This window comes from Diceros bicornis, chromosome 17 (genome assembly GCF_020826845.1).
Source record: "Diceros bicornis minor isolate mBicDic1 chromosome 17, mDicBic1.mat.cur, whole genome shotgun sequence".
In the NCBI taxonomy this organism is placed as follows: domain Eukaryota; kingdom Metazoa; phylum Chordata; class Mammalia; order Perissodactyla; family Rhinocerotidae; genus Diceros; species Diceros bicornis.
This window is the reverse complement of record NC_080756.1, coordinates 17,745,599-17,761,117: the sequence shown is the minus strand read 5'-3', so window position 1 is coordinate 17,761,117 and position 15,519 is coordinate 17,745,599. Positions and strand designations below refer to the sequence as shown.

Genomic DNA, 15,519 nt, shown 5'->3' with positions numbered 1-15,519 from the left:
ATGTCAGGATGGAAAACTTGACTGAGGCTCATTGGCTGAGGTTTTCATTGTTGGTGGTTTGGAATCTTATTGTATTTGGGTGATTGCTGTTGTGGCTCCCTCTCTCTTTTGGTGTGTATGATTAAATGTCGACAGTAAAATGCTTTCTCCTGGTCGCCAAGTCAGTGCCTGCCTCCTTCCTTGTCTTCCCAGCCCACCCAGAGCCCTGATTGCCTCAGTGTTTCTCCAACTGGGGACCACGACCTACATCAGGATCCCTGGGGGGTGGGAGTGGGGGCTTGTTACATAGGCTGATCCTGGGCTCCATCCAGAACCACTGAATCACAAGTTCTGTGGGTGAGCCCAGGAATCTGAATGTAAACAGGCTCCCAGATGTTGCCTGTAGGATGTAAAGTTTAAGAACCACTGGTATATGGGTGGAGGGAACAGGAGGGTCAGATAATTCTGGCCGTGGAGGTGACTTTCCCTCTGATTCTCACAGGATCAGATTCATCTCTTTGCATTTCTCCTTTGACTTTGCTGAAGGGTCAGAGCCAGTCCGGGCCACGCATGCTGGGGTAGCGTGGGGGCAAAGACAGAAAAGAGGAGGAGAAGGGATCCTGTATTCACAAGCACCTGCTGAGTGGCTGGCACATCATATATGTATTTCATTCATTGCTCACAGCAACAGTATTATTATCTTCATTTTACAGCTAAGGCAATTAAAGCCCAGATAAGTTAAGTAACTTTACTAAGGTCACACAGCTAGTCCAGGATCCAAACTGGCATCTAGGGAGTGCCGACGTTCATATACTTCCTGCTGTCTTACCCCAATTATTCCGTCAGACTAAGCATCCTGGCTCATCAGATGCTCCCAAATGAGGGGTTCTAACTGCTCCTACCTTACTAGCCCGACACTTAAGAGGTAAGAGATGGAGGTGACATAAAGGAACCTCCTGGAAGCATCTGTAGAAACATATCCCTACAGCCTGTGCTCTTCCAGAATCTTGGACGATCTTATTATGGAGCAGTTAATACAGGCCCCTCATTTGGGAACCCAGAATTAAAACTCAGCCTTCGAGTTGACGGGCATTTCCCCCGATGGCCTGGACAGGGTCAGTTGAGTGGAGAACTCTGTCTCTGCCCTATTCCTGAACTGCCAGTCCCCAGCAAGTCTCACCTGGGGAGTATGTTCAGAGTCCCTCTGATGCCAGGCTGTGCCCCTGGATGTGATGAGGTGGAGAGAGAGGTTTCTGATGGACGACTTTCTTTCACTTGTCTTATAGGAATAACTCTACTTTTCCCACCTTGTTTTATTTGGGGTAAAAAAAAAAAGATTTTAAGAAAGACCTGACTGGGTAGAAGATATTTTGCCGCAATAATACATATTTGATCTAAAGACTTAGAAAACACTTGGAGCAGTTGCCCCTGGCAATGCAGCCCTTCTGACGCCTTCAGAATGTGTCCCCAGGGGGCACACTGGTCCCCTGGGCCCCGGGAAGACCGAGGTCTCAGTAATATAGTGCTCCCCTCGTCTCTATCTCCTGGATAGAGAGGGTCCCACAGGGGCTACATCCTGGGCGCATCACTGTCTGGATGCCACCAAGTTTGAGTGGGGTAAGATCAGGTTCAAAGCGCCACTAGATCTGCTCTGAGGAGTGGAAGGAGTCCCATGGGGCACCTGCTGCCCTGGGTGGGGGAGTGGGAAGGGGCTGCGGTTCCTTCTGAAGGGGTGGTGGAGGGTATGTGTTTACATATTTGTGCCTCTGTGTTTTCTCCTTTTTTTTTTTTTTTGCTGAGGAAGATTGGCCCTGAGCTAACATCCATGTCTATCTTCCTTTACTTTATATGTGGGACGCCTGCCACAGCAAGGTTTGATAAGCAGTATATAGGTCCACACTGGGGATTTGAACCTGTGAACCCTGGGCAACCGAAGCGGAGTGCGCAAACTTAACCACTACGCCACCGGGCTGGTCCCCGTGTTTTCTCCATTTTTAATGCAAAAGCTCATGCTCTGAGTGCCGCCTCCACCCCACTCCACTCCCTGGCTCCTCACATCTCACCACCACTGCCCAGTAGCACCAAGGGAACAAGAACGGGCACACTGGGGGACCCCTGCTTTTGAACAAAGCAGAAATGGGCAGGGTTTCCAGGGGCACAAAGGGGTCTGGTGAGGGTAGGGGGCAGGAAAGCGGTGTGAGGCACTTGTGGACTGAGCCTCTCCCCATTGCGGGTGCCCCCACCCAAGGAGAGTGGAACTTAGTGCAGGGGCCATGTCGCTCTAATTTTCAATGAACAAAACACTTAGTACGGTCACCTCTTAATGTCTGTGTCCCCAGAGAGTGGCAGTGGCGTGAATATGCAGACAAGGGGCAGCTCCTAGATGGTCATTTCCAGTGTGCACATCCATTCCAAAGAGGGACACACTTTGTGATTTCCTTGGCCATGTGGTTGATTTGAGTTTCTCACTATGCTTGGCTCCGGTGAGGAATGACACCAATTCATATTTCCTGAGATTCCCAAAGACTGAAGCAGGGAACCATCAGAGACACTGGGGCCAGGGGAAGGAGCTGGCTGGGAGAGGGTCTGAATTTGTGAGAATAATCCAAAGCAGAGGACGTTTGAGACTTGGCAGAGGCATGCTTGTGGCTTCCGAGACGAAAGGAGATGATGCCAAGGCCCGAGCTGTCCTGATGTTTTGAAAGGACTGTCTTCCACACTTCCTCACCCTTTGGGGACCCTGTGTACAACCGGGGGGGGGGGGACATTGAATATTGACATGAGAGCAGAACAGGCATAAGGTCTGATTTGCTCTAATGAAGGTCTTAGCTTGGCTTGTGGAGTTTCAGAGGAAAATGGCGCCAGGCAGGCGCTCTGGAACCACTCACACGGGCCCGCTCGAATGTTGGACTTCTTTTTCTTCCGGCTCTTCTCTGTTCTCTCCATTTCAGACCACTGGACTTCTCTACATGTTTTTTTACTAATAAAACTTTAATCCTCAGTTACCCTTGGTTGCAACCTTTGCTCTTCGTGGGGAATAGCTCTTTTATCAGGAGAGGGCTGTGGGAGCCCCAGAATCCTTTGACCCAGAAGAGCTTGTTCTGGATTTTTGCTGTTGGCTGTGAGGAAGGCTGAGGGAGAGGACTCATCCTCATAAGCCAGTGGCACCTGGGGCTGTTGGGTCGGTTGACTGGTCTTTGCACACAAAGCATGAAAACTTATTAAAAAGCTTATTAATATCTCCCAGCTCCTGGCCGTTTGACTTTTCAATGCATGGTATCATATTCTTGGGGTATCAGATTTGGCATTTTAGTTATGCTTGGCTCAGACCCATGGTACCATCAAGTTGTTTTCCCCAAGCACAGACTCACTCCAGCATCCCAGATCCACAGGAGGTGGCAGGGCTGAAAGGGCTCAAACCCTTCATCTCAGACCCCCAGGCTGATACCCAATGCATGGAGGCCGCTTCTTGCCCAAGGCCTTGTTGAGATATGGCATGTTGATATTCAAATTTCTATCTCCTGACTTTTTAGTGCCTGAGAGATTTAACCTTTCCTGTGGATGAATGATGGGCCCTAAATTGAACGTTGGCCCATTGTGATTATGACCAGGCCCTCGAGGCCCAGAGAGGCGGGAGAAAGGAGGGGAGGCAAGAAACCTGGAGGAGGCCTGCCTGGTGCCAGCTGGCAAATGTCAAACAGCAGCAGCCCGAGCCCTCAGAAGAGGCTGGCAGCCTCCCTTTAGGCCTGAAGTGAGGATTCATCAGAAGGCGCAGGGCCTTAACTTCTCCTCCCAGAGAAAGGCTGGGGTGGGGGCAGCAGAGGGGGCTGAGGAGCAGGTGGGGAAAGAGGAGATGCAGGGAGCCTGCATTTGGCTTAAGGAGCACATGCATATGCTGGGAACTGGCTTGAACCAAGTGGGAGGGGGTGAGAGCAATGAGTCTGGGATGGGCTTCTGGCTGCTGGGGGTGTGTGGGGTGGGGTGGGGTCGGGGAGAAAGAGGTCATGGGGGGCTGGAATCCAGGCCTGAGGGGACTCAGGAGGCTAAGCCGGAATCAGGCTATGGGAGTGGACAGGAAGAGGCGGAATCACTCGGGGGCTGAAGAAACACTGCACAGGGCTAGGAAGGATTGGCCAGCTGGAGATGGGGCAAGAGGGAGCTGAGCGTTGGACATGTGGAGGGGACGGAGACATCGTCATTCACAAGATCACATATCCTTGCATCGCAGCAGCATTTATTGAAACACAGATTGAGACAACCCAGCAGGCAAGGCACCCACAGACAGTCATAACCAGAGGGAGACCTGGGAAGTGGCCTGACCTTCTCCATCCCGCCCGCTCTGCACTGGACAGACCCCTCCTGCACCAGCAGGGGGAGATCTGGAGCAACCGCAGAGTTGTCTGTGAAATGTTTAAAGGTGCATTGAAGAGCGAGACCTGTCCCAAATCAAAAGGATTCCCCCCCTTTCAACTGGGCCTCTCAATTGCGAGGTCACGTGAAGAGTTTGGCTGGCACAGGTTAACCCAGAAGAAGGCAGTGAGTCAGAGAAACAAGCAAAACACAAAATAACCACCTGGCAAGTGCTTCCTGCAGAGACCTCCCCAATCAGGAGAAGGCAGCTATTGGGGGTGGGGTAGGGGGCTTCCTCTTTGGTTCTCAGGCGGTAGGAGACCTGGCTGGATGGTTAGGCTCATTCCTTGTCCAGGGGAAGGCCAGGCTTCCATGATGTCTAGCCACCCTGGGTGACCAGTAGTGTCCCAGAGAGCTTGGTGGATAATACAAATTGGCCACAGGTGTTTTGGAGTCAAATCGGACTTAAGCGAAGGGCTGGGAATGACTCTAACTGAAGTTGAGGAGAACCAGGAAGCAATGCCCTAAAATGAGAAGGTGGCAGAGAGCGGCCAGAGGGTCTTTCCCTCTGTAGGAACATGTGGAAGATTCTGGAAGCAAGCACACATTTTCCATTCACACACCACCCCGAGCCTGGCTGATGCAGGCGGGCCCCGGACTCTATGCGAAGCGGACCGACCGGTTGCTCCCACAGCTGAAGCTGGAGGGACGGGGCTGACAGGGGGCACAGGCATCGGGGGCCATCACAGTGATGCTGCCCGCTATGGCCGAGGGGCCAGATGCAATTTGGCGCCCTGGGGTGGTGCTATATGTGAGACCCCCACAGGAGATTCCGCCGCCTCGGGAGCTGCTGACGCCTGTGGGAAGAGAGGGGACACAGAGGGGTGAGTGGCCTGCCGTGATCTCCCCATCCCCGTGACAACATCTAAAGGGCGTCTGTATTGCAGGACCTTCCTCCTCCTCAAAACAGTTTAGTGGTTCATAACCCAGGCCCTGTTTCTCTCAGCCTCTCAGCCCTTCTAGGAGACTGGGGCAAAAAGCGAAGACCCCCGGGGGGGCCCACAGGGGCAAAGCTGCCTTGCCCTATTTCCATGGCCTGCAGCTCACATCACCACCAGTGGAGGCGCTCACCTCTGCTCCTCCTAACCCCTTAGTGCTCCCCAGTGAGGAGCCAGAGGAGGCTGCAAGGCCCCATCCCAGTCAGGGAACATTCGAATTTCAATGAGTTAGACCGTTGGGTTCAACTTTGCCCATCAACAAAGCGATTTTACCAGGGGGCTTTCGAGCAGATACTTACAGACATTCACAGAGCCCACACCTTCGCACAGCCTACGGGGAAAGAAAAGTCCGTTAGCTCCGGATGCTGAGCGGGATCCCACAAGGCGGATGGTTGCTCGGGGACAGAGAGGGCCCTCCCGTGTACAGATCCTACTCCCAAGTGGCAGGAAGGCCTCCCCAAAGTCCGCATGAAATGCTCACTGTCTTTCTGTAACCATTCTCTGAGCATGGCGGCAAGGCCTTCTGATTTTCAGCAGAGATGGGGGACATGGTGAACTCCACAGCTGCCTCCAACCTGATTGACCCCGCCCACCCCGGATAGTGCCTATCAGGCTCATAGAAATGAGAGGCCAGCAAATGCTCCAGAGCGTGTGGAGCTCCCAGCCAGTGAAGAGCTACGTGCGTATAGAGTCCTACGATATGTCAGCCCGCACTGCAGGCCAAGCTGCAGCCTCCTGTAGCCAGCCACTCAAAGAGAATAGATTTGAGAGACATGTGACTTGGGTGCCGGTCTCCATTCCTGCACTTCACTGTGTGGCCACAAGAAAGGCATTGAACACTGAGCCTTCTTTCCTTGTCTTTGGATAAAAAATGATATCTACTCCTTTGGATTGCAAGGATTAAAATGAGCATTTAGCACAGTTCTAGCACATAATAAGTACTCGATAAATTATTATTATTATTCTTGAAGCTTGACCTGTACTAGCAGAGGTCAGAGATGTAGCTCACATTTGGGAAATTCACCCAGGGCCTCCACCTTCTATACCTCCAAGGTCCTCCTTAGCCTCACCTCTGCTCCTCGCCCTCCAGCAGGCGCCTGTAGGTGGCGATCTCGATGTCCAGGCCCAGCTTGGAGTTCAGCACCTCCTGGTACTCCCTCAGCAGGCAGGCCATGTCCTGCTTGGCCTTCTGCAGGGCCTCCTCTAGCCCGGCCAGCTTGCAGCGGGCGTCGTTGAGGGCCGCCTCGCCCTGCTGCTCGGCCTCGGCCACGGCGGCCTCCAGCTTGGAGTTCTGGGGACCCAGAAGAGAACGACGTGGGTCATGGTCCCTGGGTCTCTCTGTCCATTTCCTGCACATGTCCAGTCCTCCTGCTCAGCTGAGGACACCCAGGAACAGGCCTCTCGCCCTCATCACCTGGGTCTCCCTGAGCGACCACAAGCAGGGACTCTAGTCATGCACACGGGCTGGAGAATGAGTGCTGAGATCCACAATGGGCTCACACACCCTGGGTGGGCCCCAAACGACCATTACCTGGCACTTGGCATTCTCGATCTCGGCGGTCAGCCTCTGGATCAGGCGGTTCAGCTCGTTAATCTCCTCCTTGGTGCGGCGCAGGGTCTCCCCGTGCCGGACCACCGTGGCCTTTATCTCCTCACACTGGGGTGAAGCAGAGAGGCTCCTGAGACTCAGGATGGGACATCCCGCCCATCAGGACACCACAGATGATAGTTCAGGTTGCACAGTGCTCAGCCTGTGTACCCATACATGGCAGTCTTGCCTTGCCACACAAACTGAGAGCTGTCAGCCCTTCTCTTACCATCCCTAAAGATCAGAATCCCCTGACAAAAAGAGGCTTGCTAATATATGCCTCGCATCCATCCCACTGCCATGTCTAGGAGGCAGGTGTCCTGTGCCACTCACCTTGGTGTGGTACCAACTCTCAGCCTCAGCCCGGCTGCGGCTGGCGATGTCGTCATACTGAGCCTTGATCTCGGCCACGATGCTGTCCAGGTTCAAGTCCCGGCTGTTGTCCATCTTGACGATGACTGAGGTGTCCGAGATGTGGGCTTGGAGAACACGGATCTCCTGGGGGACCAAGAGCCAGGGCATTTGGGTCTGTGCCTGCACTGGGCCGTGTGCTCCAACCCTGGGGACGGGGTCCACTCCCTGGAGGGGCCACTGGTCATGCATGTTACATGACTGTTGTGCCACATGCCCCCCCCCTTCACTCACACACAGGTAGATCATAAAACAATAAAGCTGGAAGGGGCCCTTGAAGTCAGCTGGGGATAGCCTCCGACTTAACAAATGGGAAAACTGAGGCCTGACTCAAAGTCACCCAGCAGGAGAGCTGGGGTTTGAATGCCAGGACTAGTGACTTGTCCATTAATTAGGATCCCTCTCTAATCAGAAACCCCCCACCCCCACCCCCACGTACACATTTTCATATCCATGTATAGAACGATGTGCACACAGGCGCACACACTATAACCTGCAGAGGAGCTCACGACATAGAGAGACCCGACCACACACACCCCACAGTCCTCAAACACCCATGCAAGGATCTCACTGGGCACATACATACACGTGTCTGTGACGGCCACACAACACGCCCCTCTTGCATGTAGTGTGCATGTTCTTTTCATGCTTCCATCACATATGGGGCAGACACGTGCACACAACCCTCGTCCACCTCCCTCAATTCTCCCCTGCTCCCCCACCTGCCCTGGCTGGTGGGCAGGGTCCCCTCACCTCATCATAGAGGCGCTTCAGGAAACTGGACTCCTCCACCAGCGCCTCCACGTTGGCCTCCAGGTCTGATTTCCGCAGGTAGGCGCAGTCCACGTCCTGGTGGTGGGGTGTAGAGGAGGGAGCATGTGTGGGGGAGGAGGCCCAAGAAGGGTGCCTCTGTGGTCACTGGGGTGACCCGGCCCCCCACCGGAGGTTGCATGGATGGGTCCCCCTCCCTCCCTGCCCCATGACGAGCCCCCTCACCTTCTTCAGAACCACAAACTCGTTCTCGGCTGTGGCTCTCAGAGCCACCTCCTCTTCATACCTTTGTGTAGGAGAGAGGGGCCAGAGCTGAGGGCTGGGGGCCTGGATACCATCCCGGCTCCCCGGCAAGCTCTTCCAGGGGTCAAAAGGGATTAACTCCCTGCAAATGTTATCTCGTCCCCTCCATGACCTATTTTGTACATTCTTCATGGGCTAGCCCTGGTCCCAGCCTGGCTTACTCCACCCAGTCCTGCTGCCTCTGGGATGAAATCAAGGAATGAACACTCCATCCCCTAAGTCTAAAATCATCCGTGCGTCCGAGATCCAAAGAGAGCTGGCGCCACGGGCAGGGAGAACACGGAGCCGGCGTCCTAAAGGTGAGCCGGGGGAGAAGGGAGGGCACCAAGATTGCTGTAGAACTACACTGGGATTCCTTTCCTCACTTCCCCTGAAGCTCTAAGACTCGTGGGCCTCCAAGAGGTAGAGGAGGAGCCAAAGAGTCTGCAGAGACCTAAGCCCCTTCTGGACATCCCCTGGGGTTCCAGGCAGCCCCTGTTGTCAGGCAGGAATCTTAAACATGTTGCTTCAAGAGGGTTGTGGGCGGAGCCGTCCTGCTTCCCAGTTCCCCCGATCATGCTGCGCTCACCTCTTCTTGTAGCCCTCCAGCACCTCCTGCACGTGGTTGAGCTCCGAGGCCAGCCTCCCGCTGTCGGCCTCCACACACTCGGCCTCCCGCCGCAGCGTCTCGATGTAGCCACTGAACAGCGGCTCCAGGTTGCTCTCACAGCAGTGCTGGTTCTGGTAGAACTGCCACTTGGTCTCCAGCAGCTTGTTCTGCTGCTCCAGGAAGCGCACCTGCCACCCAGGATAGAGGAAGGAGACTCAGGAAGAGCCCGAGGAGGTGCCTGGTCCCCCAGAGCCCTCTCTGCCCTGATGCTCCCTGAACAGCCGGGGCCAGCCACGAGCTGAGCCATGGGGTTGAGTGTATGGGACTCAAGGAGCCTGGCTCCCAGCCCGCAGGGCGGCAGTGTGGGTGTGAGGGGAAGCGCCCCGGGCTGGAAGCCGAAGGTCTGGTTCGAGTCCCAGCTCTGCCGCTTTAAGTGGACAAGTTGTCTAACCTCCTGGGGCTGGGTTTCCTTATTTTACACAGAGATGATGGCAGTGCCTTCCTCGGAGTGGGGAAGACTGAACAAGTTAGTACACGGAGAGTGCTTAGAACAGTCCTGACACCTAGTAAGTGCTCAACCAAATTAACTATTACTACAATTACCAGTTGTTCCTCATTTATTCATATGCAACGAACAATTATTCACTATGTGATGCCAGGGCCTGTGCTAAGATACACAAACACACATCTATATCTGTATCATCTATATCTATATCCATATCTATCTCTTAATTTCATTCAATTCTCACAACCTCTGTGGGGGAAGATATTATTCCCCCCATAGTACAGATGGGGAAACTGAGCCTGAGGTGTGAAATGACTAGCTCATTGTCACACCATCAGCAGGAGATGGAGTCAGGATTTGCTGTCCCGTGGGTCCCCTTCACCTGCCCACCACATACGTCTAAGCAGCTCATCTAAACTCTCTCAGCTTCAATTTGTTATTTGAAAAAAGGAGATAATGATACTTGCCCCATCGGGCATTTTGAGGATGTACGACGATCACTAAAGAGAAAGTGGTGATAGGAAGGTCAGCCCCGTCACCCCGTCACGCCGGACCCCAGGCCCCAGGGCCTGGTCCTATCTACTCTGCAGAGTGAGGCCTCGCAGACACAGGAGCCAATATGAAGAGAAGAGTGTAGGGGGACTTCTTGTGGGACAGGCTTGCAGCAGAGGGGCGTTTTTCATGCTCTGCATGGGTGCGCCTCCTGGCTGCCTCCCCTCCCACATTCCCAGCCCCCTATCCATGAAGGAGGCTGCCAAGCCAGGATTGGTTAACTGTCACACCTCCCCACCCACTACCATCCTTGGATAATACTAACAGCTAGCATTTATTGAGTGCTTACTGTGTGCCAGGACCTTTCATGCATGAACCCATCAGTCCTCACCACAAGCATATGAGGCCGGTTCTGTCATCCAGACAAGTACCACGCCTGGGGTCCCACACTGCCGAGGGGCAGAGCAGGGATGGAGGAGGCAGCGTGGCTCAGAGCCTTGCCCCAGCCCTTCCCAAGCTCCCCAGCCCGTGAGCCATGTGACTTTTATGGGCCCATTAACTCCCACTCTTGCAGCACCCAGGGCCCAACCCAGTTTCTCCGGAGCAGCTCTGATATTCCTGTGTTGTCTTGTCACCGGACGCGCACACACACTTAAGATCACACACTCAATTTCTGGACCACTCCGGGCCCTCAATGCCCTTTGCTGGAATTAAACCATGAAAACTGATCCTTCTGCCTATGTTGGTCTGCATTTCTCTCCCTCTGTGGTCTCAAACGTGGCTGCCATGCTGTCTCCCCAGCAGATTGGGACCTTCCCGAGTGAGGGCGGGGCTGACGCCCCCTCTGGACCATCCTCACTGACCTTGTCGATGAAGGCAGCGAACCTGTTGTTGAGGCTCTTGATCTGCTCTTTCTCCTCTTGCTTCACGCACTGCGCGTTGGGGTCGATCTCCAGGTTGAGGGGCGCCAGGAGGCTCTCGTTGACCGACACGGTGGTGATGCAGGGCGCGCTGGGGCCGCAGACGCCGCCGGAGCGGTATCCGAAGCTGCGGCCGCAGGAGCCGGCGCGGAAGCCGCCCACAGCGATGCGGGGCCCACAGGAGCCCAGGTTCGACAGGCTGCGGCTGCCGAAGCCCGTGAGACCCCGGTAGCAGGACACCCCTCGGTAGGGGGCTGCGCTGATGCAGCAACGGCTACCAGTTCTGGGGGCCACAGCCGAGCAGGAGCTGAAGGTCCTGGTGACCCCACATCCGGAGCTGATCCGGTAGGAGCGGCAAGACATCGTGTGGGTCTGAGCAGAGGCTGAGCGCTGCGGACGTAGGTGAGGGCTGCGGGTGCGCTGCTTAGGATCCTCTGGCCTCTCTGATCCTCCCTGGTCCTTTTATTGGTGGGGAGAGCTGGGGGTGGCTGCATAAAAGGAGTGAAAAGCCATTTTATGTTGTTTATTGGCTTGGGGAGTTTGCCAGCAACTCACCAAGGACTCGTCTTAAAGGTGAGCTCAGCAGCGACTGTGGGACTCCGTAAAAGTATTGAAGATGTTATTAGGGACACTGTGCGTTCGCACTTTTCATCTTCAAAGCTCGTTTACATACATTAAGTAATTAATTTCTTGCAATCTCCCTGTGAGATGGCCTCAACCCACACCTGGAGACGGGTTTGAACTCCACAATAGTCTGAGGGGGTTGGGTTTGGGGTAGAGGCTGGGGCCACTGTCTCAAGGAGAAGTTCCAGGGTCCTAGGTTGGGTGAGACCACGAGAGGTCATTACCTCTGTCATCCTGGCTCCATGCAGAACACATTCTCAAGAAAATCATTGTGTTTCGGGAGCTGATGGATCAGGCAAGGCCACACTCACCCAGGCAGCATGGCCTGGACGGTGGTTCAGGTCCAGAGGGGCCATTTTGACCAAGCTTCTTGCAGGACGGGGGGCTGAAGCACATGGCCTCTTAGAACCTTCTGGATTCCAGCCCAGAAGGTTCTGTTCCAGAACCTTCATTTCTCATCCAGCAAAATTGCAAACCACTCAACTCTCAGGGACCACAAAAATGACCACTTGTGGATAATGGAGAGCCTTCACTTTAGCCACTCTCTTCTGCTGGCCGAAAGGATGGGAGAACCCAATCCTGGGATAACCTGGCTGCTGTGAACTTGCTCTGGGCAACTTCCCTTGGCTCTTGAAGAAGAAACAGGTCCTGTGAGTCTCCTTTCCAAGACCGTCAGCCAGAGCAGGGGCTCATCCTCTTCGCCAGCCCTAGAATTGCCAGCCCTGGAGGAACGTTCAGAGACTACACAGAGATGGGGGCAGGAAGGTGGCTTTTCTTGTCTGAAGATGCTGTGATTTCTGGTTCCCGGGGGCTCTGGGATCCTGGCTGCCTCTAACGTCCCTGCTTCCCTGTGTGTCCTGGGGCCACTTATTAGGATAATGATTGCTATTCTTTTAATGTTCATTAAGCACAGACCTGGGGGATGTAGTCTCTGACCCTAGGGAGGCTAGCCAGGCACCAGAGGTGTTAGGAACTTCGGGAAGAAGAGAGATGAGCTCCCTCCTAGGGTGATGACCCCTCTAGGGAGCCCCCCAGAACCAAACACTGCTACTGTGCCTCCATTTCCTGAGGTCTCCTAAGATGCCAGACGTTCTGTCCCGGGTCTGCCCTTGTCTTCACTGCCAGGCCCACTGCAGATCTTTGCCCATCACCAGGCTGACTGGTTTCTACCTCCACATCCCACACCTGTTCTTCCGAGTAGGGCAGAGAGACCTTGGGCAGCTGGTGGGGGAGGAGCAGCTAGCCTCTCCAGCTGGCCCCTAATGATCTTCAGATCACCCACAGGGAAGCCACTGGGATTAAGCACCTGGGCAATGGAATCAAAGTTTGAAGACCTGATTCAAGTGCCAGCTTGGACACTTCCTAGCTGTGTGGCTTTGGGGAAGTTCTTAACCTCTCTGAGCTTCCATTTCCTTGACTTTAATGTGAGATTCATCCTTACCTCCCAGGATTGTTGGGAAGATTAAGTGGGTAATACACGAGAATGTGCTTTGGGGACCAGAAAACTCTACATAAGGGAAAGGGACTCTTGCTTCCCGTCAGAAACACCCCACCACCCCCTGCACCCCTTACCCAGCAAAGAGTGGGCCTGTTCCTTGCCCCACCTATGCTCTTCACCTCCTCTGAACATTTATGACTTCTTTACCCTTTCAAGGCTGCTTTTAAGGTTTTCGTTAACCCGATTTCAGTAGTACAAAAATTTGGGGTGGAATCTGGGGGTGGAGAGAGGAGGCTGTATTGGGGAACACAGGGGATGGTTTCCCAGCCCCCACCCCTCAGCAGGGGCCCCGCTAGCCTGGGTCCGGGAATGTGTTCTGGTGCTTTGGACAGTGAGCTTGTTGACTGACGGTTGTGTAGACCTGGAGCTGGTGTCCTGTGGGCCAGGAGGGATTCGGGGCCTTTGAAAGCAGGTGGGGAGGGGGATGGCGAGAATGGGAGGTGGAGGATGGGTGGGCCCTCAGCTCAGCCAGCCTCAAGAGCTCATACAACCTCACCTTCTTCTCAACTCCTGTAAACCTCTGCCTCCTTCAGCTTGTGGAAGAGCATGGAAGCAGACCCGTTTCTGCCTCTCTTTGGCGGCAGGAGGGAGTGGAGGCTTTTTCCTATAGGATGGCTCTGTGTCAGCTGCTTCCTCATGCCCCCAACACACACACACACACACACACACACACACACACCCTCCCAATCCTCCACCCTGAATTGAGCCTGGGACTGAGGAAACCCCACGGCTTTCAGAAATAAGATGCCCATCCAGGACCAGCAGAACTATCCAGAACAAGAGTGTGAGCACGTGGATGGGTGCAACGAGTGAGGACAGTTCCAGCCCAGCACAGGGATGTGCTCATGGGCTCTGGGTGAATTTGCATCTCTGCAAATGCAGCTGGGCCCAGGGCTGGTGGGGGCCGCTCAGGATGGCTGTCCAGATGGCGCTTGGATTGGAGGGGCTGGCTGGAGAGGGAGGCTGAGTCCTCATGGGCTGTTCCCAGGTCAACCAGGGCAAGTGAGAAACTCACAGACCAGGCCAGTCTGGCACAGCTCCCTGGAGGGTCTGGGTAGACCCACGGCACCTGGGCCTTGGCAGTCTGGTTCTACCCAAGGGAGGGACAGAGAACCCATAGCCCTGTACCCGTTTCTACCCATCACCCAAGCACTCTGCCCAGTGTGACCACATTCTTGTCCTGGCACTGGGGTGGGAGCTGGACCTCCCTTCACTGGCCTCCTCCTCATTTACTGCCCACCTGTGCCCGATTGTTTCCCTGAACCCTTCTCTCTCCTCCAAGCCTTCTCCTTGGCCACACTTTTGCCTGGAATCTCCCAGAATGACCAGCCACCTCTTCTAGGAAGCCTTGTGAACTAGTCAGAGGGAGGCTGTGATTTCTCCTTCTCCCTGTGTGAGTGGGCAGCTCACAAAATGCCCTTTCTAGGGCTCCCCAGGTGCCTCTAATTATCTCCTTCCACACCCTCTTGTCCTGGTGCTGTCATTCATCACCCCCTTTGGTCCTGTCCCCTCCTGCCTCCACATCTTTTGAAGGCCACACCCCGTGTTGGGAATGTCCACTCAAGAACCCATATCCCGGGCCGGCCCTGTGGCTTAGCAGTTACGTGTGCGCGCTCCACTACTGGTGGCCCGGGTTGGGATCCCGGGTGCGCACAGACGCACCGCTTCTCTGGCCATGCTGAGGCCGTGTCCCACGTACAGCAACTAGAAGAATGTGCAACTATGACGTACCACTATCTACTGGGGCTTTGGGGGAAAAAAAAGGAGGAGGATTGGCAATAGATGTTAGCTCAGAGCCGGTCTTCCTCAGCAAAAAGAGGAGGATTAGCATGGATGTTAGCTCAGGGCTGATCTTCCTCACAAAAAAAAAAAAAAAAAGAACCCATATACCTCTTGTAATTTAAAATGCTCCCAAGAGGTCACTTCTTCCAGGAAGCCTTCAAGAGCTAATTGGGTGAGAAATGTTCCTTACCCCCTCCTAGATGCTCAGGCAGCTTCCACGACTCCGTCTGACTCTGCTCCTTTCTTGGAGTCCATCTCCTGGGGTTGCCCCGGAGGCCTCATCACTCACACTCACGCCCACTCTGGGTGGTCCGTCCCCCTCCTGCGTATTACTGAAGCTGGATGCTTGTTGGGGGCAGACTTGCTCTTCCCCACCCCAGGGGCTCGTGACCTCCCCTCCCTTCTGCTCTCTCTACTGTGCTCAACTCCCCCTGCCTCTAGGAAGGCTTTCAGGATTTGTTCAAAGAGAAGGGAGTGCTGATACCTTCCCGTCCTGCCCTCTCCGTCCGTAGAGCTGCCTGTGGCCCTTTGCGGTTCTGTGTTTGCATCTGCCTAGGCTCTCATGGACTGTCTCACTGTCCTTCCTGGCGGCTGGTTCTCCAGAATTCACCCTGATGGGCTCCCCACGGACAAGGCCTGTCCTGAGCAGGGCCTTGGTGCTGCCCACACAGCTCATTCAAGTCAGGCATCTCCCATCATCTCTGCTGGT

At 54.6% G+C, this 15,519-nt stretch overlaps 1 protein-coding gene across 1 annotated transcript; it reads right to left on the bottom strand.

Moving 5' to 3' along the window:
* Nucleotides 1–4,989: 4,989 nt before the first annotated feature.
* Nucleotides 4,990–11,269, bottom strand: LOC131416061 (keratin, type II cuticular Hb5). Its single transcript, XM_058558182.1, has 9 exons — nt 10,850–11,269; nt 8,969–9,177; nt 8,323–8,383; nt 8,080–8,175; nt 7,249–7,413; nt 6,859–6,984; nt 6,398–6,618; nt 5,627–5,658; nt 4,990–5,186 (listed from the first exon to the last, which is right to left on the bottom strand). The coding sequence occupies exons 1-9, from the start codon at nt 11,267–11,269 to the stop codon at nt 4,990–4,992; spliced, it is 1,527 nt and encodes a 508-aa protein (XP_058414165.1).
* Nucleotides 11,270–15,519: the final 4,250 nt, after the last annotated feature.